General features: G+C 35.4%; 1 protein-coding gene across 16 annotated transcripts in view; it reads right to left on the reverse strand.

The window, feature by feature from the left end:
- The window catches only part of LOC136856665 (rho GTPase-activating protein 45-like), a 596905-nt gene that overhangs the window by 394076 nt on the left and 179084 nt on the right, over positions 1-23745 (reverse strand). For 2 of the 16 annotated variants that reach the window (XM_067134706.1, XM_067134698.1), the window contains exon 1: positions 1101-1271. The exons of 13 other annotated variants lie outside the window; for them this stretch is intronic. In XM_067134706.1, the coding sequence (XP_066990807.1) occupies positions 1101-1148 (48 nt within the window). In that variant the 5' untranslated portion in view covers positions 1149-1271. Of the gene's footprint in view, positions 1-1100; positions 1272-23745 lie in introns of those variants that run through there. One more of the 16 variants, XM_067134697.1, reaches the window with a different exon arrangement.

Here is a 23745-nt window from a genome sequence, read left to right on the forward strand (position 1 = left end):
CGATGACAATGCATAAATAAAAACAGTGGCATATGCACGCAAAGACCCAGACACATACGTTGAAATTAGAAAAAAAATTAATGAATAGATAACCATAAAAAATAAATAATTTTATCAGATTTAAATTTATTTCCAGCGAAACATTTGAAAGCATCTTACTAATTTTAGCTTTTAGAAAACTAAAACATCGTGGATCAAAATACACTGTTTACGTACGCTTCCTATAAACAGGCGAGCGCGCTCGTTTACATATCAGAGAGAGAGAGAGAGAGAGAGAGAGAGAGAGAGAGAGAGAGAGAGAGAGAGAGAGAGAGGAAACGCTGTTTGATTTATCTACAGTTTTAAAAGTGATTTAGATAACCGACGCTTCGAAAGTGGTAATCCCCAAAAGAAAGAATATCTCGTGTCTGCTGTCATCTCTTGTCCCGGATGCGTCTTGTGCAATGCCTGACCATTTCCTATGAATTCACGATTCGGGCAAAAAGCAGACGACGACAGACTACGATGAATTATACGTAATATAGTACTTAAAGGCATCAGGCACTAGCAATCTCATTACGTTACGTTGCATAAATTAAGTTCTTTTCCGAGGAGCACTGCCAGATGGATTAGATCAATGATTTGCCCCAAGATTAATACCTCTATTAATCCTGGGTTTACCCTGATTTTCGCCGTGCGAACACTATTACAAGGGAAAAATCAAATTCAAGGTAACTGTGTAACACTTGGTTCTTTGTTGTTTACTTTTCGCTACCCTTATTGAGCAACTTCTCACCTGGAATTGAACAACTTACGTTTAATTCATCGTAATTCTGTGGCACGTAACTTCTTTCCTCTGTGGTTACATGTTTCAGAAAAATAAGTTTTTCATTCGAGTTTGTAGCTGAACTTATGTTATGGTGAAGAAGTCTCGAAAATGTCTGATTAGTAAACACAAGCCCTTTAACTTGTGGTTAAAGCATTTGCAGGTTTGATACTGATCTGTCCTATAAATCAGCGCATCCATCTGTTTCGCTCCTAGTGAGTGACCCGGGTTCTAAAAGAATACTTTTCTCCAAACTGAATGCAGCCAACTGCCTCATTAAAAGCGTCCCACTTACCCTCCTGATTTCATAACTGCGCGCTGTGTGTCGCTTAAGAGCCTTCATTGTCTCCGTTTCCTTCAGGCACACGATACGGGTCAAAACGATAGCACTTCTCGCGGGATTATCGATCTAAAAAGGCCTCTTGGCGAGGAGGCAGCACATCCGTTCAATTTCACGAGTTTCATGTGACTGTCTGTTGTTGCTCTCCCCCGAAAAAGACATGTCGCGCATACACACGCAAACACACACTCATTCAGTCCAGACTTAAAATCGGGGTTACTCGCCAAAACGAAGCTTGTCGACAGACCCCGTTAACGCAGACCGCCGATAAGCTTTGATAAAGAGGCCTGATAAGCGGTTGGGCCAACACAACGATTTTTGCCTAGCTGTGTACCTAACTTTTGTTTATAGATGACGTAATATTTGTCGTTCTGATGCAGGGGTGGTATTGAGAGGCGTCCGATATCAGATTAACTACGCAAAAACAAATTTTCTTTACTTTGCTGCCTGATGCTTAAAATTCAACGGTTGCTTACCGAAGTTCATAAGAATAAAAGAAAAATAAATTGAAAATTGAAAAGGTGTGACATTCGTTTACTAGAGACTGATGCAAAAAACAAAAACTTTATATATAAATTATAATCCGCCACACTTGTCCACGGAAGTTGCTCCAAAGGAAAAACAAAAATGAAAAACGACCAACCAAAGAAAGACGAAAACAAGAGATATCCACATTCGTTTACTGAAAGACGATAGAAGTTGAGAAGTGAAAAAAGAAAATCGTAAGTAGCAGAGCATCTGCTGAAGTCAACAAACCAACAGTCAAATCAAGTTCAATCACATTAAATGGAGGTTTTTCTATTGCAAGTCATCTCTTACCTAGAGTACAATTGCTGCAAACAAATAATATGTTTCGGCATCTACCATTTAATTAGCCTATGGGACCGACGTGGGTATAACTTCCCACATAAAGTTAGATCTCCTATTCTTTATTGATTGAAAGTAAAGGTTGTATGGCTTAGGCAGAAAATTTCTTATGATAAGTTGACGTATGATACTAATTAAACCACTTATTGATTAAAAGTAAAGGTTGTATGGCTTAGGCAGAAAATCTCCTATGTTAAGTTGAAGAGACTAATTAAACCACGAAACTCAAGTTTTCGATTTAGAGACAGTATCTGTGGCATTGCAAAACTGTGCAACGTGACCGAAGAAAAAGCAAATGGCAGCGAATGAAAAACAAAACAGAATTAACTGAATCACTCCATCGAGCATCACTGCTCGCGGTGGGCGTATAACTAGAGTTTCAACAAAGCCGATTGGTTGTTATAATACCTTATCGGAACCGAAACTAATCACAGAGACGCTTCTGGACCTGTGGAGACCAAAACCTCTCATGAAAAGCATAGAAACCTTTGAATTATTACACGAATGCAAAAGGTAACTTGTGGAAGTCACGATTAAATTTAGGAACGCTTATACAGATGAGCAGTATCGAGATAGATTTTCAGAATTTACAGCAGGACAAAATGATCGACTTCAGAAAAAAAAAAAAAAAGATCGACACTCATTTCCGTTTCAATAATTCTTTAAAGTGCTACATCATCGAATAACCATTAATAATATATATATATATATATATATATATATATATATATATATATATATATATATATATATATATATATATATATATATATATATTATATATATATATATATATATATATATATATATATATATATCATATATATTATTATTACGTATTAGGCAAGGGAATGGACAACATTAATAGGAATTTTACTTAGACCTTGCAGAGTCACTTATTGTGACCAATCGTAATCAACAGAAACACCTGGATAGGCTTTAACACCTATATAATTACTAGAAAAGGTCGCTACTGAAGGCTTACTAATTACAAGCATCTACTTTATTGTACATAGTTTATAGCATGGAAAGTAAGTACTGGTAGTACAAATCTTAATAGAGCACACTCATGATAAAATTAACGGCAAAATACAACTCCTCTGCTTTCAGAATAAAGAATTATAAATAATTAAAGCAAAATCAGAGAGCAACTGGCTCGGGAATTACACAATGGGGATTCATTGGGAAGTCAGCTACGGGAACTTATAGCTTGCAATGTTACAATGTTGAACCTGTTGCCTCCCTTGGGCAGATTTTCACAGGCAAGATGGTGGTAAGGGAGACAAGGATAACAAGATAACGCGTATCGTGGTAATCCCCTTGCAAGTGCACTTTGCAACCGTGGGTAGATGAGTGGACTTGTTTTCCTTCGACAATTTATAGGCTGCTTGTAGCCGGGCCACATGTGGTAATTCCAGTTCCTGGGCAATGTGCCGAGACAAAGAAGACCCGGTTTGGGACGTAGAATGACAAGACGTCTTTCTCAAGTGAGAGATAGACTGAGACTGGAGCAGACCAGCATCTTCGGAGTTAATTTTCCTGTAGACATAGCCTCAGGGGGGATGCCGTTTCATTCAAAACAGAGAGCTCCAACGTCTGGAAAACATTGAGATACCAGAAGAAGGTGTGCACAAAATGAGGTTTATCAAAATTAGTCTTCATGGAAGGGGACATAACTGTCACTGAACTGAGAATTCCCTATGGAGGACTTAATCTGGCTGCCTGAGTGACATTTGCTAACGCCACACTTACAAAAGTTTACTCTCGCTATTGACCTCTGTGGGTCCTGGCTACCCCTCCTCAGTGTATCGGAGTTTGACCTCTATGCTACGTCAGCAGAAAGACGATGGCAGCGTATATATAATAATAATAATAATAGTAACAAAATATATATATATATATATATATATATATATATATATATATATATATATACTCACTTTTTCACATACACAATTGTTCTGTGCATTAGTAAATTACTAAAAGGACCTCATTCAAACTGGATGCTATCTAACGGAGTTTTTTATTCAGAAAAAGTTACAAGCTTTCTTGGACAAACAGTGGTGTACGGATACTTGATAATGTGGACTGTTTGTCCAAGAAAGCTTGTAACTTTTTCTGAATAAAAACTCCGTTAGATACCATCCAGTTTGAATGAGGTCCTTTTAATTTACTAATGCACAATTTAATAATGCAAAGTGAACAATATATATATATATATATATATAAATATATATATATATATATATATATATATATATATATATATATATATATATATATATGTATATATGTGTGTATATATATATATGTATATATATATATATATATATATATATATATATACTTTTTTTCAGAAGTCCAGCTCATAACCACACTTACCCAAGTAAATGAACTTGTCAGCTACATGATATGAGTTGATTTTGGGGATTAATGGCACTGACCAAAGGCCCGTTTCTTACTGATTACATGCAGCAATTTAGCCCAAGCTTTTACCAAGTTAATGAGTTGAAGAATTATCAAGAAGCGTTCATTGAAAGTGGCATCTGGTCCTTATCAAGTCAGATGGAAAAGTTTTACTCTAATTACTATCATTTATATATATATATATATATATATATATATATATATATATATATATATATATATATATATATATATATATATGTATATAATAAGTCCTCACGTGAAAATAAAAGGAACTGGTACCAAGACTTTCAACTTTTATTCCAAAGTCATCTTCAGTAACCTGAAGATGACTTTGGAATAAAAGTTGAAAATCTTGGTACCAATTCCTTTTATTTTCACGTGAGACTTATTATATATTTCATCCACAGTACCATTGTGGAAATTACAAGATATATATATATATATATATATATATATATATATATATATATATATATATATATATATATATATATATATATATATATATATATATATATATATATAAAGTATGTATATGTATGTGTGTGTGTGCAAGTGTGTTCCAGCATAACTCTGAAATGCACTGAGCAATTTCAACCAAACTTGGTATACATATGACTTACTATCTAGAAAAGAATACTGTGGGGGTAAGGCATCACTAGCAGCAAAGGGCACTAAAGTGAGTTGGGGGTGGGAAGGGCTTCCCTGAAATGGGGTTGGTTCTGGCCGTAGACTTAGTAACCAAATAAACTCTACGGGTTTATCATACCCCATTTCAGTAAACATATGACTTACTATCTGGAAAAGAATACTGGGGAGGGTAAGACATCACTGACACCGTAGATTTCGAGGTCGCTGAGATGGATAGTGACCCTCCCAATGCCCTTGAAGTCCAAGTTCAGCCCTGATAGGAAGGGGGCGGGGGTGAAAAGGGGTTAAAAATAAAATAAAAAATTACAGATATTAGTGTCTAATCCATAGTTTTCGAGGTCACTGAGAGAAAAGAGACACTCCCGATGCCTTTTAAGTCCAAGTTCAGCCCCGATAGGAAGAGGGGGTGAAGGGGCGAAATATAAAATGTCAAAAATACTTGGCAATGTAATTGAAGCAACTATCTTAACAGGAGAGAGAGAGAGAGAGAGAGAGAGAGAGAGAGAGAGAGAGAGAGAGAGAGAGAGAGAGAGAGAGTTTTGCATAACGAGTTAAAAATTAATTTATACGGTAAAATTTTTGTAGCAAAATGTATTCATGTCTTGAAAGAAATGCATGGCAGGATTCTACTTGAAGCTGGCAATGCTGAACACGGGAGATTTATTGCCGACCAGTTAGACAAGTCAAAATGACGTGGTTTTGATTCATGTATAAAAAAAATTGAATAATTAATTTGGCAGATAATAAACTGAAGTATATTGTAACATTTTTGATCTTAGTATCATATATACTGTGTGTGTATGTATGTGTGTGTACTATTATTAAAAATAAATATCGCTTCAAATCCAGTTAACTGTACGCTAGAAATTACATACACCCAAGTGACCTTATAACTGATAAGTGCCTCGTTTTCTTATGAGTAAGTTATTTCTTGGTTTAGTGAGTTAGATATCAAGTGATATTTGTAGCTGATATTACTGAACATAAAAATGTCACGTTTGTTCAAGTGAAAATATTACTTACATACACACATGGAGTCACACACACATACATATATATATATATATATATATATATATATATATATATATATATATATGTGTGTGTGTGTGTGTGTGTGTGTGTGTGTGTGTGTGTGTGTGTGTGTGGGTGTGTGTGTGTAAATATGTATATATTTAATAACAGGACCTCATTTAAACTAGATGATGTCTGCCATCCAGTTTAAATGAGGTTCTGTAATTCATCTTATTTATGCACTGAATTGTTCTGTGCATTATATACTAACACACACATATATATATTTATATATATGTATATATACATAATTTATATATATATATATAAATATATATATAAATATATATATAATGCACTGAAGAATTCTGTGCATAAATAAGATAAATAACAGGACCTCATTTAAACAGGATAGCAGATATCATCCAGTTTAAATGAGGTCCTGTTATTTTAAATATATACAGTGTATATATATTTATATATATGTATATCTACATATATATATATATATATATATATAAATACATATACATATATGTGTGTGACTCTATGTGTGTATGAAAGTGATATTTTCACTTGAACACGCGTGACATTTTTATGTTCAGTAATATCAGCTACAGATATCACTTGTTATCTAACTCACTAAACCAAGGAAGAACTTACACACACGAGAACGAGGTTTATAAGGTCACTTGGGTGTAAGTAACTTCCAGCGTATAGTTAATTGGATATGAAGCGATATTAGTGGTTTAATATACTCGACATATAATATATATATATATATATATATATATATATATATATATATATATATATATATATATATATATATGATACTAAGATTAAAAATATTACAATTTACTTCAGTTTATTGGCTGCCAATTTAATTATTCAATTTTTTTATATATGAATCAAAACCACGTCATTTTGACATGTTTAACTGATCAGCAATAAATCTCCCGTGTTCAACATTGCCAGCTTAAAGTAGAATCCTGCCATGCATTTCTTTCAAGACATGAACACATTTTGCTACAAATATTTTAACGTATAAAAGGGTTTATAACTCGTCAAGCAAAACTCCCTCCAAATAGAATAGACTTATGTGAAAATAGAGAAAAGTAAAAAATATATAACCATACACAAGATTATCTATCTATCTATCTATCTATCTATATATATATATATATATATATATATATATATATATATATATATATATATAGATATAGATAGATAGATAGATAATGTATGTATCAGAGTTTGTATCCGTGTATCCCGGGATTATATATGTAATCAACGGATATTTGTATGTATGACTAAATGTATGTAAAAACATGTCTCACATCTCGAACTACCCGCGCAACAACTAAGAAAGGGCGTTGGGTCGGTATATATAAACATACGCTATCGGGGTCTAAGCGATGTCAGGCAGGGCAGCCGATCGAGACTACAGGTCTCCCAAAGCCAAATCAAAAGTCCTTCAAAGAAGGCATCGTATACACAAAAATGGGAAAAAGCACGTTAAAAGAAGAAGAAGAAGAAGAAGATATATTTATATATATGTGTATGTATGTATGTATGTATGTATATATACATATATATACACACATATATACACATACAGTATATTTATATGTATATATATGTATATATACGTATATATATATATATATATATATATATATATATATATATATATATATATATATATATATATATAATATTTATATGCATATACACTTATCAAATAGACACAAGCTGAGCAATTATTGTAAATGAAACTAAACAACTAAAGCACAAGATTATAGTGCTTATTCCCGGGACTTATACGCCCGTCGCTCATTCAAAATTTTAGTCGAATACTTGACTTATTTTCAAGGCAAAGGTAGCATAACAACCGTCAATACAAAATTAAAGTTTTTTTTTTCTTTTATCGATAAACTGATTCATTCTTGTCATGTGGAATATCAGAATATCTAACAAATGACTTCACCGTAGTGGAGAGTGGATTACCTCGTCGAGGCCCTCGCTTTCTAATGGCGTATATTTAGACAGAGAGAGAGAGAGAGAGAGAGAGAGAGAGAGAGAGAGAGAGACAGAGAGTGGGATGCAAAATAAAACTTCTTTTCCACCGTTGTCTCACCTCAAGGTCTCTCATAACTATTCTATCTATCTATCTATCTATCTATCCATATATATATATATATATATATATATATATATATATATATATATATATATAAAATATATGTACATATATATATATATATATATATATATACATATATACACATATATATGTATATATTATATAATATATATATTCTATATATATATATATATATATATATATATACATATATATATATATAAATATATATAAATAGATAAATATATTCATATATATACATTTAAATATAATCATATATATATATTTATATATCTATATATATATATATATATATATATATATATATATATATATATATACTGTATACACATATAAAGAGAGAAACGCACATACACACATCTTGAAGCCTGTGGTCTAGCGTTATGACACTCGACTTCGAAACTACATTACCTTGGTTCGAATTCTGGGCGAAGGAGCAATTGGTACGATACTGGTACGTTACCTTAAAGCCCAATAAGACTTTCCTGCTCTATCAGTGAAGCATAAACTAGGTATTTAGTCGAATGTGGTTTGTTGCAGCTGGTTTGGTAATGGACTGGACATGGTATCAAGAAAGTTGTTGAGAAACTGAGCAGCAACAACTTTTGAAGCCATCTTCTCAAAGGGAGAAGTGAGAAGTTTATTTATATATATATATATATATATATATATATATATATATATATATATATACATATAGATAGACAGATATATAACTTTATACAGATATAGAACTTTAGAGAGAGAGAGAGAGAGAGAGAGAGAGAGAGAGAGAGAGAGAGAGAGAGAGAGAGAGATGCCACACCGCTCAGACTGATGCAATATAAGGAAAAAGAGCAGGGAGTGTTCCTTAACTTCATAGATATGAAAACTGAGTTTTTTTCTTTTTCTGTCGCCCATTGTCGGGCAAATATTTCTACTATTTCGGCGCATACCTGCTAAAAATATCCGCCGAGCACCTACTCGGCTGCCAGATCTTTGACAATTCTTCACTACGTCTGCCAAAGCCTCGTGTGGAATATTTTGATACAAAACGAAACACACTGGTAAAGAGCGTTTGTATCAAAATTCGTCGTTCAAATCATATCGTACTTGATAAAAAAAGCAGTACTCAGAAATTTTATCTTTGCATTTAAAATCGAGGTTTAAAAGATTTTACCAAAGTATTTCGAAATATTTCAAACGAAATAATTAGAAAAAATATTCGGGTCATTGTGTGAATTCGTCCTTTGTTAGAAAATTAATTAAAAAGGAGTAACCCGATAATCGTTAATACACATTCTCTATTAAAGACGTCAGATATGAATTCAATCACTGTCCCCGAAATGTTCAGGGATCATGTAAAACTTTTTTTTCAACTCAAGATATATCTGAAATATTCTTGAAAGATCTAAAGCAAGATATTAAACTAGAGACTAAAGCTTGCTATCTGCATCCTTAATATTTACACAATATTAGATCATGTTCCACATAAGCTTATTTGCGCTCGAAATGTGATAAAGAGAAATAAGAGCAACTCGCCTGTCAGTAACTTGAATCATATCAAGTCTTAATCATAATGACAAGAAGTAGCGAAATCGAATCCACTTTCAACTGCCAATGATAGGACCGGTAACAACTGGTACCTAGAAAGCATTCAGAAACCGTATGCCTCCTCCAGCGTCATAAGACACATTTTGAATCCATATCAGTTAACGAAATGCCGCAGAAACCCTGTCATAAATTTGTGAAATACCTCAAGTACCAGCGAACAAACTAGAAAGGCTTGGCTGAACTTATACGAACTGTCCAGCTTCGTTGGCAAAGGTCACAATGATAATATTTTATAATAACGACCACAGCAAAATAATATTATGGACAAAAAATTGTAAGCTATATTTCAAGGATTATTTGTGGTTCCTTCGAACAATATGCTTCTCATATTCAAAATACTTTTAAATGTAACTTTGCCAACGAAGCCGAATGCATATAATAAATTAGCCACTCTTTTTTTTTTATCTCTGGCGACACAAGAAATCTCAAAAAGCTATAGATGAATCACAATGAAAATTCATAGTCGTAATTTATGAGCGAGGAAGAGTTCTTTCAGTTTCGAAAAGGGTTTAATTCACATGCAGATCCTAAAAAGGACACCTTATTGTTTTCACAACATTATTTTGTAACGTTCAGTTTTGTTTGTGGCGAAATTGCTCACAGAGTGTTTTCAAGGTCACGCACGTAATTCGAACAAATCTTTCGAATTTTCTGTTACACAGACGTTCTTGATGCAAACTGCAAGAATTAAATAAATTTTGAGGACTTTGATTTGGCGTTGGGGTAGGCCGTAGCCTCGAATGTATGACATCTCTTAGACCCCGGTAATTCTTATGAAAATCCCCAGCCCCTTTCTCCCAGCAGCGAAACTGGGCGTTATCGACAGTTCTTTTATGAAAAAGTAGTTTCAAAAAAAGTCAAAAGTCAAGCCACTTACATGATGAATTATACATATACTCACTGGAATAATAATAAAAAAAAACTCTGAAATAAGAGGATTCGATGTATTCAAAGTAGCATAGCGCGCACACACACACATACGCACACATATTTGTGTGTGGGTGCGTGCTTGCTTGCACAGGTAAATAGGTCACAAATGGAGTACTGAATATCTTTTTCGCAGACAACAAAGAACTGATCTGGAATACTGAAGAGAAACTGAAGCAGCTTGTCAGAGACTAAAATATTTGTAACAGACGAGAGCTCAGAGTAAATGTGAGAAAGAATAAGTTACACGAGGGCAAATAAAAACCTGGAAGACAGCATAATGAATGCTAACATAAATGATGGAAGAACAGAGTCGGTTGACTGGAAAAGGTATTTAGGAGTATATATACAGCGGATGGCGAGAGGATGAGAAAAGAGGGGAGTCCGAGAACTGTTGAGCCAGATCTCCTTCATGGAAATGAAGTGTGGATTTTAACGGCAAATGAGATAAAAAAAAAAAAAAAAACTTGAAGCTGTTGAGATCAATTCTTTGCGTGGTTTATGTAGCTTAGGAAAACCACTGAAAGTGTGAGAGATGTGGAGACACGTAGAAATGGCAAAAAGGTTAGAGTCGGTGAAAGGGATAGATTGCAATATTCTTGAGGTGGCTCAGCCATGTGGAAAGAATGAAGGATGATAGTTAAGAGAAGAGAGAGATGAATTCGGAAGTAAAAGAAGGAAGGAAGAGAGGAAGTAAAAAATCATATTAATGTTGAAAAATATATAAACACATATATGAATTATATATATACATATGTGTTTGTGTGATGTTTACCCCTCTTAGAGTGTCTGTTGAAAAAATATATATACATATGTGTTTGTGTGTGTTTAAGCGTGTCTGTTGCGCATGTGTGTACACACATGGATATGTACGAATGCACTAGCAAAGGTGGCAAGTGGAATTTCTATGGCTTCTTCTCCTCCTTCCTCCAATTACTTCCAAAGGACATTAATATCCATGACGTGCGAGAGTACAAACAAGACAGAGATGAACTGAGCGCATTGTAAGTCAGGGGATGCGAAGCACTGCTGAAATATGCGTATGTAAAATGACAAATGCTGGCTAAGTTTTCTGCACATCTACGATTCAGCTGTTAAGTACTAATATGCCAGTACCCCTTGGTTTTGTTCATTCTGATTACCCACGATGGTATTGGTAGTTTCCTCAAATGATAAAATTTGGAAAGATGACAAGCAAAAGAAAAGAAGCTTGCTCTTATCAACTACCCAATCAAAAAACATAATATCTTATGAACACAAAACACACATAAATATATATGCATATATAGACCTATATATACATATATGTATATATATATATATATATATATATATACATATATATATATATATATATATATATATATATATATATATATATATATATATATATATATAGATGCGTGGATGTCAGTTTGTGTGTGTTTGTGTGCATGTGTAAATTATGTATGACAGACAGGCAGGAAAACAACTAAACCGACACATATACTTAATTTTTAATACCAAGCACGAAAGAGGAGTACCAAGACTAATGAAAGTGTTAACTGAAAGAGCATAAGAATATCGTATGAGAAACATGACCAAAGGCTGAAGCGATCAAATCATTTGCAAAATTATCATTAAAAGTGAATGTCACGTAGGAATGGAACAAGGAAACAGTGGGAATGTTGTACGACGTCTGACAGCTAAACTTGTAAGGATGAGTACGTGAAATCCACAATAAGGTGAGGGATAACATTGGCAGACGAGTCTTCAGAAAAACGAAATGGCAATTAACAGATAACTTCAGAAAATGCTTGAAGAGGAGGAGGAGGAGGAGGAGGAGGAGGAGGAGGACGTCGATTCTGCTTTTGTGGTGTTACCCACTAAGGACAAAAGACGACGATTTGCACAAATCGAAAGACATCGGGAGAAAAAAAGGCCATTCGAAGTACAGACCTGGAGAAGAGTGGGAAGACAGCAATGGGATGACTAGGAAGCAAATAAAGTTGTTCTTGACAGAGTGAGAGGAAACGATGTGAAAAGTAATTATGATTGGAGAGGAAAACTGGGGTGTTCATATTTTATGACTGATTGGTCGAATCCATGTAGTGAAAGCATAAAACAAGGTTCGTAAGTCTCAATGGAATGAGATCTGAAGAATGTAAAGAACTGAATTAAAAGAAAATAACAGAATCATTGTTGATGAAAACAGAAAAATAAGTAAACGATGAAGTAAAAAAAAAAAAGGGGGGGGCGGTTGACTAGTGAAAGTGCCAGCAACTCCTGTGACCTCTTCCTGGGTAATTTAACAGCGTAGAAGCAATTACCAAGAATGGATGCGGAGGTTGACCTTTGTACGTTTCTTTTATCTATGAATACTTGAGATGTACTCGTGAAACTTGTGCTTCACTGAATCTAAAACATTTTTTTTTTTCAACCTAAACGAACAGAATAATTCATTCAAAGCTCTTAATATTTCAAGTTGATGCCAATATCAGGTTATCAATTTATATAATCGTCCGACATGAGAAACAGGAAAGCAGCGCTATGTGTGGAATTTTAATGGATCTCCACATAAAAACGCCAATAACAACAACAAAAAAGTTGATAACAACAAAACCGCCCGCGGCCGGAAGTAATTTAGCGGTCATGTTTTAGAATACTTTCACGTTAATAAGATACAAAAGGACGGACGGACGGACGGCCGGACACGCCGACATATGGATGCAGAAAGCCTGACCGTCTTTTCTACATTTGAGGAAGGCAGAGAATAATACATTAAACCAGTAATCTTTCTTTTTCATTACTAAATTCACATATTCAAATAACTTGAGTACGTCCATATATAAAACCTATTACGTTTTGCATAGAGAACGCGTAAACAGTGTTTTTCTTTACCAGGGATTGACACCAGAAAGGGCTATCCTTCCAACTTTCAGCAAGGCTTTGGGATGAGGTTGCCAGCCTGATATCCCCACTTTTTTTGGTGATTGGGGCCAAAAGAATCGTCTGACTACCAGGTCTTCAATGACTGCAGAAGTAAACATGACGAGTTTTAAAAGAACAGTACCTATCCACACGCACCTTCCCAAGATATATATTTATAAACATAAATAGGTATGATATAAATACACACACGCACGCACATATACAGTATATGTATGTATGTAGTTTGAATGTATATTTTGCGTGCGTGTTTGTGGGTGGCGTTTTCAGAGACAGTTGGATTTCAAACGTTGCATCTGCGCCCACGCTCCTTTGTCCCGTGCACCTGCAATGCTCTCTTTGCATCTCACAGTAATTGCGATGACACTTGCGTTACGAACCTATGACGTCATTTCACCCTCAGGTCGAAAACAGGAGCGAAGTGCTTGTTGCATTTAGGCGCGACTACTACGCCGGGTTAATCACCCAATCACTGAACATGGTTTGCAGAGATGTTAAAACATTTTCCTTCCACCACCCTTTCACTGTTTCTTCCTGTCTTCATCATAAGAAAAATATCCAGCAAGTTAGTCATTCTAACTGACAATAAATGAATAAATAAATAAATAAATAAATAAATAAATAAATATATATATACAGTATATTATAAATACATATACAAATATATATAAATATATATATATGTATGTATGTATATGTATGTATGTATGTATGTATGTATATATATGTATGTATGTATGTATATATATATATATATATATATATTTTATATATGTATATATATATATATATAAGAGAGAGAGAGAGAGAGAGAGAGAGAGAGAGAGAGAGAGAATTATTATAACTACAAAATTCTAAGATCACAATGGAAGAATTTTCATTCATTTGTCACGATCTAAGATCACCTTTCATTTATCTGTAACTTGTCTCTCTCTGCGGCCTAATTTCCCTTTGAGGCTCTCTTGAATTTAAAGTCTGCTCACACACACACATATACATATACACATATATATATATATATATATATATATATATATATATATATATATATATATATATATATATATATATATATATATATATATATATATATATATATATATATATATATATATGACGTATGGATATGGCCACCCCACCCTCCAACTTGCATAAGTTGCAATCAGCTAACGTGAGCTCTGGGGGGCAAGTTGGTCACACTTGTTAGACGGGGTATTGCTCCAGGACTATCGTCGACAAATCCACTCCACGGCAAATGGGTACCAGCTTCCGCTTGGGTCAAGAATAAAAATGGAATAAAAAGGGCTAAAGACTTGCTGTTCCAGAATAACGTGTACATAAAAATATATTTGTTCTTTTGAGGTCTAGTTTTTCTCCTAAGCAGCTCTTATTGAATGCTAGTTACTTGTGGTGGCCATAATTTTATGGCAACTTTCAATTTCCCGTAACTTTTGCCATCCTCTAAGCTTAACTTTGAAGGGAAAACGCACTATTCTAAAAGGTGAAAGCTGTTATACAATCATTATAAAACGCATTACACTTACTGTATCTATCATTATAAACCGAAACACACATTGGAAACTTAACTGATTAATTTCCTCTGAAACAAAAAAAACTAATGAAATGACAGAAACGATTCCCTGGAAAGATTTCTGGTGATAAAATTCATTTCTCGCTATAATTAATTTCCAGTTGCTAAGTAACCAACTGGTTCTTAGCCATTAAAATAAGTGTAATCCTTAATGCCCTAGGAGACTGTTAATCAGCTCAGTGGTCTGGGTAAAACTAAGCTATACTTATCTTTATCAAGCATATGAAAGGCGCTTTAATAGTTATGACATCATCACCTTAGCATACCGCAGAATGCAAGATGTCCTGTTCTTTCAGTTCTCCTTTCGATTATCAGTTAGGATTTTGCGATGAGGTTGGCAGCACCCTCCGATGATCGGGGAGCTTCTATGCTAACCTTTCTTTTTCGGTCAACTTGGCAATGCTGCAGCGCTTTATTTATCAACAATTAAGCTCACCGGTGCGTCGTCCAGTTTTCGTAAGGACTAAAGTAAACAAACAATCAACACAAAAGCTTAGTTGCCTAACTAATAAATTATGGTAGTCATCCCAGTACACAATTCCAGTCAAACAATTAGAATGTTTCTTCCTTCTCTCTCCTTCGTGGCTAGGCAAATCAAACTAAATAAAAACAACAGAATTGTAAGTTCTTCTCAGAATCAATCAAAGGTCAAAGAGACAGATCTTCATGAATTACAGAAGAAGGGAGAGAATTTAACATTCGGGAATTCCTATCACGCAAGTAAATGAGTCAACACGCAAATAATTAAATACACACAACAAATCAGTATTTACACAAACGGAAGGTCAAGCAGAGAGAAGTCATGAGTCATTTCCTGTGTAATGAGGAACTGTACCATCCTCATTACCGGCAACGCTTCCGAGTCCCAGCCGCACAATTTTCCTACCCTGCAGCTCGGCTGACGTCACCCGTCAATGACTCTCACCAGTTTAGTTTGCAAAACCCTTTTCTCACCATGAGCACAAACCCTACGATGCATAATGATATCTCATCTGCTGATAGGCTGGTTATCATCCTTATGTCATCATTTTAGTCGGTGGAAATCATCCTGAATGACGTGCATCAGCAATTCTTGAAGACATTTTCATCTGCCATCATTTTTGATGACTTGTGTGTGTGTAACTGTCTCACAGTGATGGCTGCTGACATGCTGGTACATACATACGAACATGCAAAAACGTACACCCTATACACGTGAGCGTGCGTCGGAAATATAAATATAATAAATATAAATAAATAAATATATATATATATATATATATATATATATATACTGTATATGTATATATACATATATATATATATATATATATATGTATAAAAGTATATATGTATATATATATGTGTGTGTGTGTGTGTGTAAACTAACCGATACACACAAATATACAGACTTTTGAGTCACATAGTGCAGAGGCGATTACATATACGTGTATAAGAATGCAAATCTCGCGCGCGCGCGAGCTCGCAAACATTTACCCAATCAACAAGTAAAAGCAAAACGTTTGCAAAAGCGATGATGATCAGAGTCAGAGGACCCTGAAAAACGTGCTCAGGTAAACGAGAAGAGACAAATGCCTTGGACATAACCTGGGAAGTTCTCACAACGCATCCGGTCTCGATACACCTCACGGTTTTTTTTGCGACGGCGGTTATATCTTCGTCCAGAATGTTGTTAAATCGGGAGACCTTTGCCCAGGGAAGCGCCTTAGTAGAAATTGCATTCCTACAATGTACGAAGAAGATGAGTGCGTGAAGAGTTCATGGAAACAGGGTTCAAGGGACAGAACTGGACTCCGTTTAAACGGGGTTCTGTGTAATGCAAACAGGCTAAATTCTCCCGGGGGAAAGAAGGGCTTATATCCACGCGCGATTACGGACTAGAACAGTGAATTGGTTCTGATCAACTTTCAACTCTGTGGGAAAACGAAGGATTAACGTACGTTTGTCCTGGTCATTTCTGCAGTATGGGAGAACATTTCCAGTTCTGTGGCGTCAGGGCTTTATCCTTTTGTCCCACGGTGAGAAAAACTGCGTCTGCTACAAAGTTCGCGTGCTTGACAGAGAGGACTTTATTGGTGTGCTTTTTAGCGATAGGGATAATGCTAATAGTATCAGTGACCGTAATGGACAGTGTAGTAATAGTAGTAATAACAGCTCCAGTAGTTTTTATTATTGTTGCTCGGCTGCTTTGCTATTGCAATTAAATAATTGGCACGGGGGAGGGAAAGAGAGAGAAATTAATATATTACACTCCCAAGATAATTTATGTCCACATTAACCTTTCGCAGTGAACATAATTCTTTAATCGCTTGCATCTGTAATGTTCAACCTACAAAGTGAAAAAGTCCTTGCACAGATATATTCCCAACAAAAAAATTCCCAGAGAATTAACCCAAACTGACTGACGATAACCCGCTATAATCAGCTCACCAGCCTGGTGTCCTAATGACAGTGTAAATAATGCCCTATTTAAGTGTATAGATGTGTGAATTGATGCATAAATGTCAGGTTTTAATACTGAAATATAATTTCTGACTGGTGAAATTGTAATAAATTTCATCACAAGAGCAAGCAAATATTACCTTCACCAATCATCCCAAATAGTGTTCAAAAATACGTTCAAGTAGTTGCAAACATAATCAGCCACTGACAAGGTCCTTCTGAAAGAAGCTCCTCGCCAACTTTCGAGCGGAAGAATTCACCCACCCCTTCCCCTTCCCCTTCCCCTTTCGCAAAGGTCGTTCTTGGAAGCTAAACAAAGCAAGACTTATACTGGGCGGTGAGGATCCAGAAAAAGTCAGCCCTAAATTTCAACGGGTGATAAGTGAACCAAGGAGGGTTCAATATGGGTGGACAAACTGGAAAACTCCACTAGTAAGAACTTAAACGATGATCATTCAACCTGCGACAGTTCAAAAGGGTAACCTCTATCAAGGATCAAGGAAATTCTGCAGTAGACAATTCAATATAGAGATTTTAAGAACAGAAAATTCATCCAGCAAGAACTCAGTTGATGATAATTCAGTCAGGAATAAGTCGAGTCAATACTCGACTTACTCCTGACTGAATTATCAACTGAATTCTTGCAGGATGAATTTTCTTTGATTAAAATTTCTGCATTGATAAGTCAGCCAGGGAAAATTATACTGGGAGATTTCAGCCATAGAGATTACAGCTGTGAATAACCAACTGATGAAAAATCGTCTAGAAATAATTCAGTTAAGGAAAGTTTGTCCATGGAGGTTTCACCTGATGTCAATTAATCAAGAAAAATCCATCCATGGAGGATCCAAGTAAGAACGAAAATTTCACCGAAGAACTCAACCATAGAAAAATTAATCAGGAGAAAAATTAATCCGAGGAGAATTTATCAAAAATGAACCTGACTGAAAAGTATTTAAGTAAAACAAATTTCCCAAGGAGAATTCTCCAGGGTGGAAATTCATCCCGATGACGAGCCAACGAAAGACGAATCGACCTTTCTGAGAAATCACAATAAATCAGTAAGTGTAACGACACCTCTGATGCCATGTGGCAGTCGGAAGGAAATTCCGCAAAGGTCTTTTTCGGACATTTCGACGGAAAACGAGAAAATCAGAAAAAGCGTCAGACCCCCCACCCAGGTGAATTTCGCAGAAGAGGATAGTGAGAGAGTGAGTATTGCGCCTCGTACATTCCAACCTTGGCGATGTAAACAAACAAACCCCCTTCCCTCCCCACCCACATCCCCTCACTCCCACCCCACCTCCACTTCCCCATAAGGCAACGTGAACTTTGCTTCAACTTTATTCTATTCCTTCTTTCCATCGGCACGTTGCTGTAATTCTCTTCCCCTCCGGCTTTTTCATTTTATCTCTCGCATCTGGGTTTCTGTTTGCTAAACAAGACACTGGCCTTATTTTTCTTGATGAATGAGCAGATAACAAAAAGAGTAATTATTCATCGGTATCTTTTATTTGATCATCTGAATAATAATCATCGTCTCATCATCCTCATTTAGGTGTTCATTCTTACTGAAGCAGAAAGGTTTTGCTTGGCATTCAAGAGTTCTGTCATTGAAAAAAGCAACTGCAATTGATTATATTAAAAAAAAAAGGTTGAGTATGTGATGGAAGTAAGTTTCCCATTTGGCTTCAGATCAGGTGTGGCACTCCAAATACTACTGATTTTGCAGATGTAACAGAGAGAGAGAGAGAGAGAGAGAGAGAGAGAGAGAGAGAGAGAGAGAGAGAGAGAAAACGCGGAAAATGTAAATGAAGATTATTCAAATCACTCAAGAGACTTGTCACCTACAAATGTGAACAATCTTAATTAACATCACATCGGCCACTAAAATAACCATTTCTTCATTTCTTTTATTTAGCATACACATCAGTCGATGCTCGTTACACAACTAATCCGACAACCAAGCAGTTCTTTGCACAATACTTTAAAAATACGATGACATAAGCATGAGGTACTAATTCAATTAATAAATCATGAAAAATTGCATCTACGTTAAATTAAAGTACAGGAGGACGCCACAATTCTTCTCTTACTCAGCGACTTGAGATACCATTCGTCAATTTCTGATATGTTTTACTAATTGTTTGGAAGAACACTGAAGGAGTATATGCCATACATAGTCATTTTATATTACAAAGGTACGCTCTGGAGGTCATGAATCGAGGATCTACCAGTCCGATCCGTCTTTCATACCATTTGCTTTCAGAATCTACCTCCGTCCGATCCTATCTCTTAATTCAAAAACGCCTCCGTTTCCTCGTTATAAAAATAAATTAAAGTTAAAGTCCTTCTGGGCCTCTGTAGGCTCATAGGGCAGGCGCTGCTCTCCTGACAAGTAAAAAATGCACCAAAGGTTCTCCGGCGCAATCGAGTTTTCTGTACAGCATATAATGCTGTATGAAACTCTCATCCACGGCCGATGAAACGCTCAGCCGAGGCCCATAAAACTTTCAACCACGGCCCGGTGGGGGTCTGCGTTGTTGGCACCTATAGCGGTGCCAGACGCACGATCATGGCTAACTTTAACCTTAAATAAAATAAAAACTATTGAGGCTAGAGGGCTGCATTTGGCATGCTTCATGATTGGAGGGTGGATGATCAACATACCAATTTGCAGTCCTCTACCTCTGTAGTTTTCAAGATCTGAGGGCGGACAGATGAAGTGCGGGCGGACACACAAACAGCCATCTCAATAGGCTTCTTTTACAGAAAACTAAAAATGACTATTCCATTTTGACTTCTGTTCATAAAAAATTAATGCACGAAGTTCAAGATCTGGCTGAAGCGACGTTGCATTCGGTGTTGGGGAGAATACCCTTCCATAAAGGGTTACGCAAAGGTTAATTAGTTCAGAATGAGAACCAACCGAATCAAATAAAAGTCAGTCCGCGGCTCTATGTATAGATTGATGAAAGAGCAACTGCGCTCAAGGGCTCTGGTTCGAACTGGATGAGAACAAAATGGAAGCTTATTTCTGGTGGTGTCGATTTGGGTCCGCGAGATTTAGAAACACTTCACTTTTCTGTATTCTGTGCTCTACATTTTAATAGTATTTTTGGTCGCCGTTGGGTACCTTTATCAGTTTTAATTTCACTTTGCATATATCATCTGAGTTTGAATGAAAAAACTACATTTTTATTATAAATAAATTTGCTCTTAGTTCCTTGTTGGATTACAAATGTTCAGTTTTCTGTAGACTTGTTTCCTCTCGAGAGAATTTGAATCGTTCATTCATTTACACTCCACGTTTTTGATTCGGATACGCCTTACCTAGACAGCAGTTTCACACACATATAAATGCTTTCTAGTAAGTGATATCAAAACAGTACCTATCAAATGGAGAATACTGAATATTTATTAGCTCATTTTTATCAACAGATTCACTTTCATTTTTTACTACTCTGTCCTTTTCATCCGCATTTTACTATACTTCTCTTGCTCCTTTTTTCTCTTTTCACACTGCGGGTATTCTATGCTGCGGAAGCCACTCAGCAATGGCCTCAGGTGGCAGGCATGAGTCTAGAGGTGCACACCAGACCTCTCATACCCACCCTTTACCCATTACTGCACTTAAGACAATCAAACAACCTTACAAAGCATGATAATCTTTTTACCCCGCTTCGTACGAAAAAGTGCACATTCTGAATAATAACAGAGAGAAGGATAATGGTGACTATCTCTCTCTCGTAATTGCAATGACGCGACGCAACGCGAAATTCCTGAAGAATGACGAGGATTCACCGCATAACAGCTGAAACTATTAGGATGACTAGACGGCCCCGCCCTTCATTCTCGACCTCATAACCGGTGATTAGAATCCTCAAGATCCAACCACCACATAGCTACAAAGTCTGTGATTAGAATAATTACTGTGGAACCTTCCTTCGTGTTACTGATTTTGTCCTGTTTCACATAATGTGGAGTTCAGGGTTACTTTTCCCTCCGCGAAAACTTCACTGCTTCTCTAGTTATTAGTATTATTGTTCATAACAGCCAGACAAGCATCCAAAGAGGAAAATATACACATATGAGAAGAGAGGAAATTAAAAGTGCAAAGATGAAAGCGGTATGTGTGTGTGTGTGTGTGTGATGACTAAAGAATAAAAGCGAAAAATCAAGCAATGGGTCTTTCACTAAAGACTGTGGAAGGGTATGATAAAGGAGCTATGACAGAACCCAAGACTTGAGTACTCTGAGTAAGGCAATTAATGTCGTGCAAGATATGAACCAGCAGACAAAAAAAAAAAAAAAAACAGCACAGACGCCCCAGTAATAAAGAAAACAAAACAGAAGACAAGATGATGTAATAAGGCGGAAAAATTGTTCTTTTTTTTTTTTGTTAAACTTTCAAATGGCAGCCACAGGAGATGTTCAATTTTTACACATAATGAACAGAATTCTGTGTCTCACGTGGGTGTTCTGAATTTGCCAGTAAAATGCTAAACCAGATTGAAAAGTCTTGAAAGGCCTTGCATCAAGAAAAAGAAGAAAAATACAGTAATATAGCCAGAAATAAGTGAATGGAAATAAAAATATTAACAGCGGCGTAATTATATGACAGTTGAGCAATAAAAGTCTCAAGTAAATTATTACCAATAAAGTCTTATTATTATTATTATTATTATTATTATTATTATTATTATTATTATTATTATTATTATTATTCAGTAGCTGAAACCTAATCTTATGGAACAAGCCCACTGGGGCCATTGACTTGAAATTCAAGCTTCCAAAAAATATGGTGTTCATTAGGAAGAAGTAAAATGAAATACAAGAGAGAAGATATACCACTTATCAAAAGGAAAGAAAAATAAATTAATAAATATATAAATAGATAAAAAGTATTAAAAGGCAAGAATAATATTAATAGGGTAGTAATGCATTGCATTTTCGCTTGAACTTCTGAATTTCCAATAGCAGGACCACCTCTGGGTGCCCGTTCCACAGTCCAACCGTGTGAGGAATAAAGGAACTCTGGAACTGAGAGGTTCGGCAGCGAGACACTTTCTGGTAACATTACAAACTCCTTGGAAGTTGCCTGGGCAGGGTATTCAAGAACTAGAATTGATGCTACTCCAGCGTCAAATGCCTTTTGGGATAAATCAAAAAGGGTTCTTTTGAGGTCCTTCTCTCTTCCAACCATCTCAGTCAGAACAATGTAATGGTTGTTGTAGCCGTGGAGTTTAAGAGAGGCTGGCTGCCTTGCCACTTTAACTTATTTTTTAAAAGGTTATGCAAATACTTATTTCCATGGTTTTTATCCTCATTTATTTAACTTTTATGTGTATATGCACCTTTTAATGGAAATAATAATAATAATAATAATAATAATAATAATAATAATAATAATAATAATAATAATAATAATAATAATAATAATAGTGAGGAAAGTGATGGACTCTAAGAAAGCAGGATGCAACCTGAACCCCACACTATAAAAAAAATAATAATAATAATAATAATAATAATAAAATAATAATAATAATAATAATATAATAAATATTATTATTATATATTATTATTATTATTTTCACTAAAGATGAAATTGCGGTAGGATTAGTAAGGTCAGACAGGTGTCCTTCCGAATAAGCAGATCGAATTAGAAACGTAGTCAGTTAACAAAGCTGTTGTTTCTGTTCATCAACAATCATTCGTCTCTATAATGTGAAATGATGAGTTTAAAAATTCACCACATCTGCTGTGAACACAATTAAAGTAATCATCCGAGTACTTCAAAGACTCTGAGTATTCGTAAACTCTGAAATTCCTAAGACCCTTGCACTTATACATCTCGGAAAACACTGGGAGGTCATTTGTTCACAATAGATCCCAAAGATGTGAATGGACTGAAGCTGATCTTTTTATAGGTGGCCTATGGGTCAAGGTTGAAGTGATTAGATTTCTAAAAGGACCTGGCTCCGGAT

The sequence above is a fragment of the Macrobrachium rosenbergii genome, chromosome 36, assembly GCF_040412425.1.
Source record: "Macrobrachium rosenbergii isolate ZJJX-2024 chromosome 36, ASM4041242v1, whole genome shotgun sequence".
Classification (NCBI taxonomy): Eukaryota; Metazoa; Arthropoda; class Malacostraca; order Decapoda; family Palaemonidae; genus Macrobrachium; species Macrobrachium rosenbergii.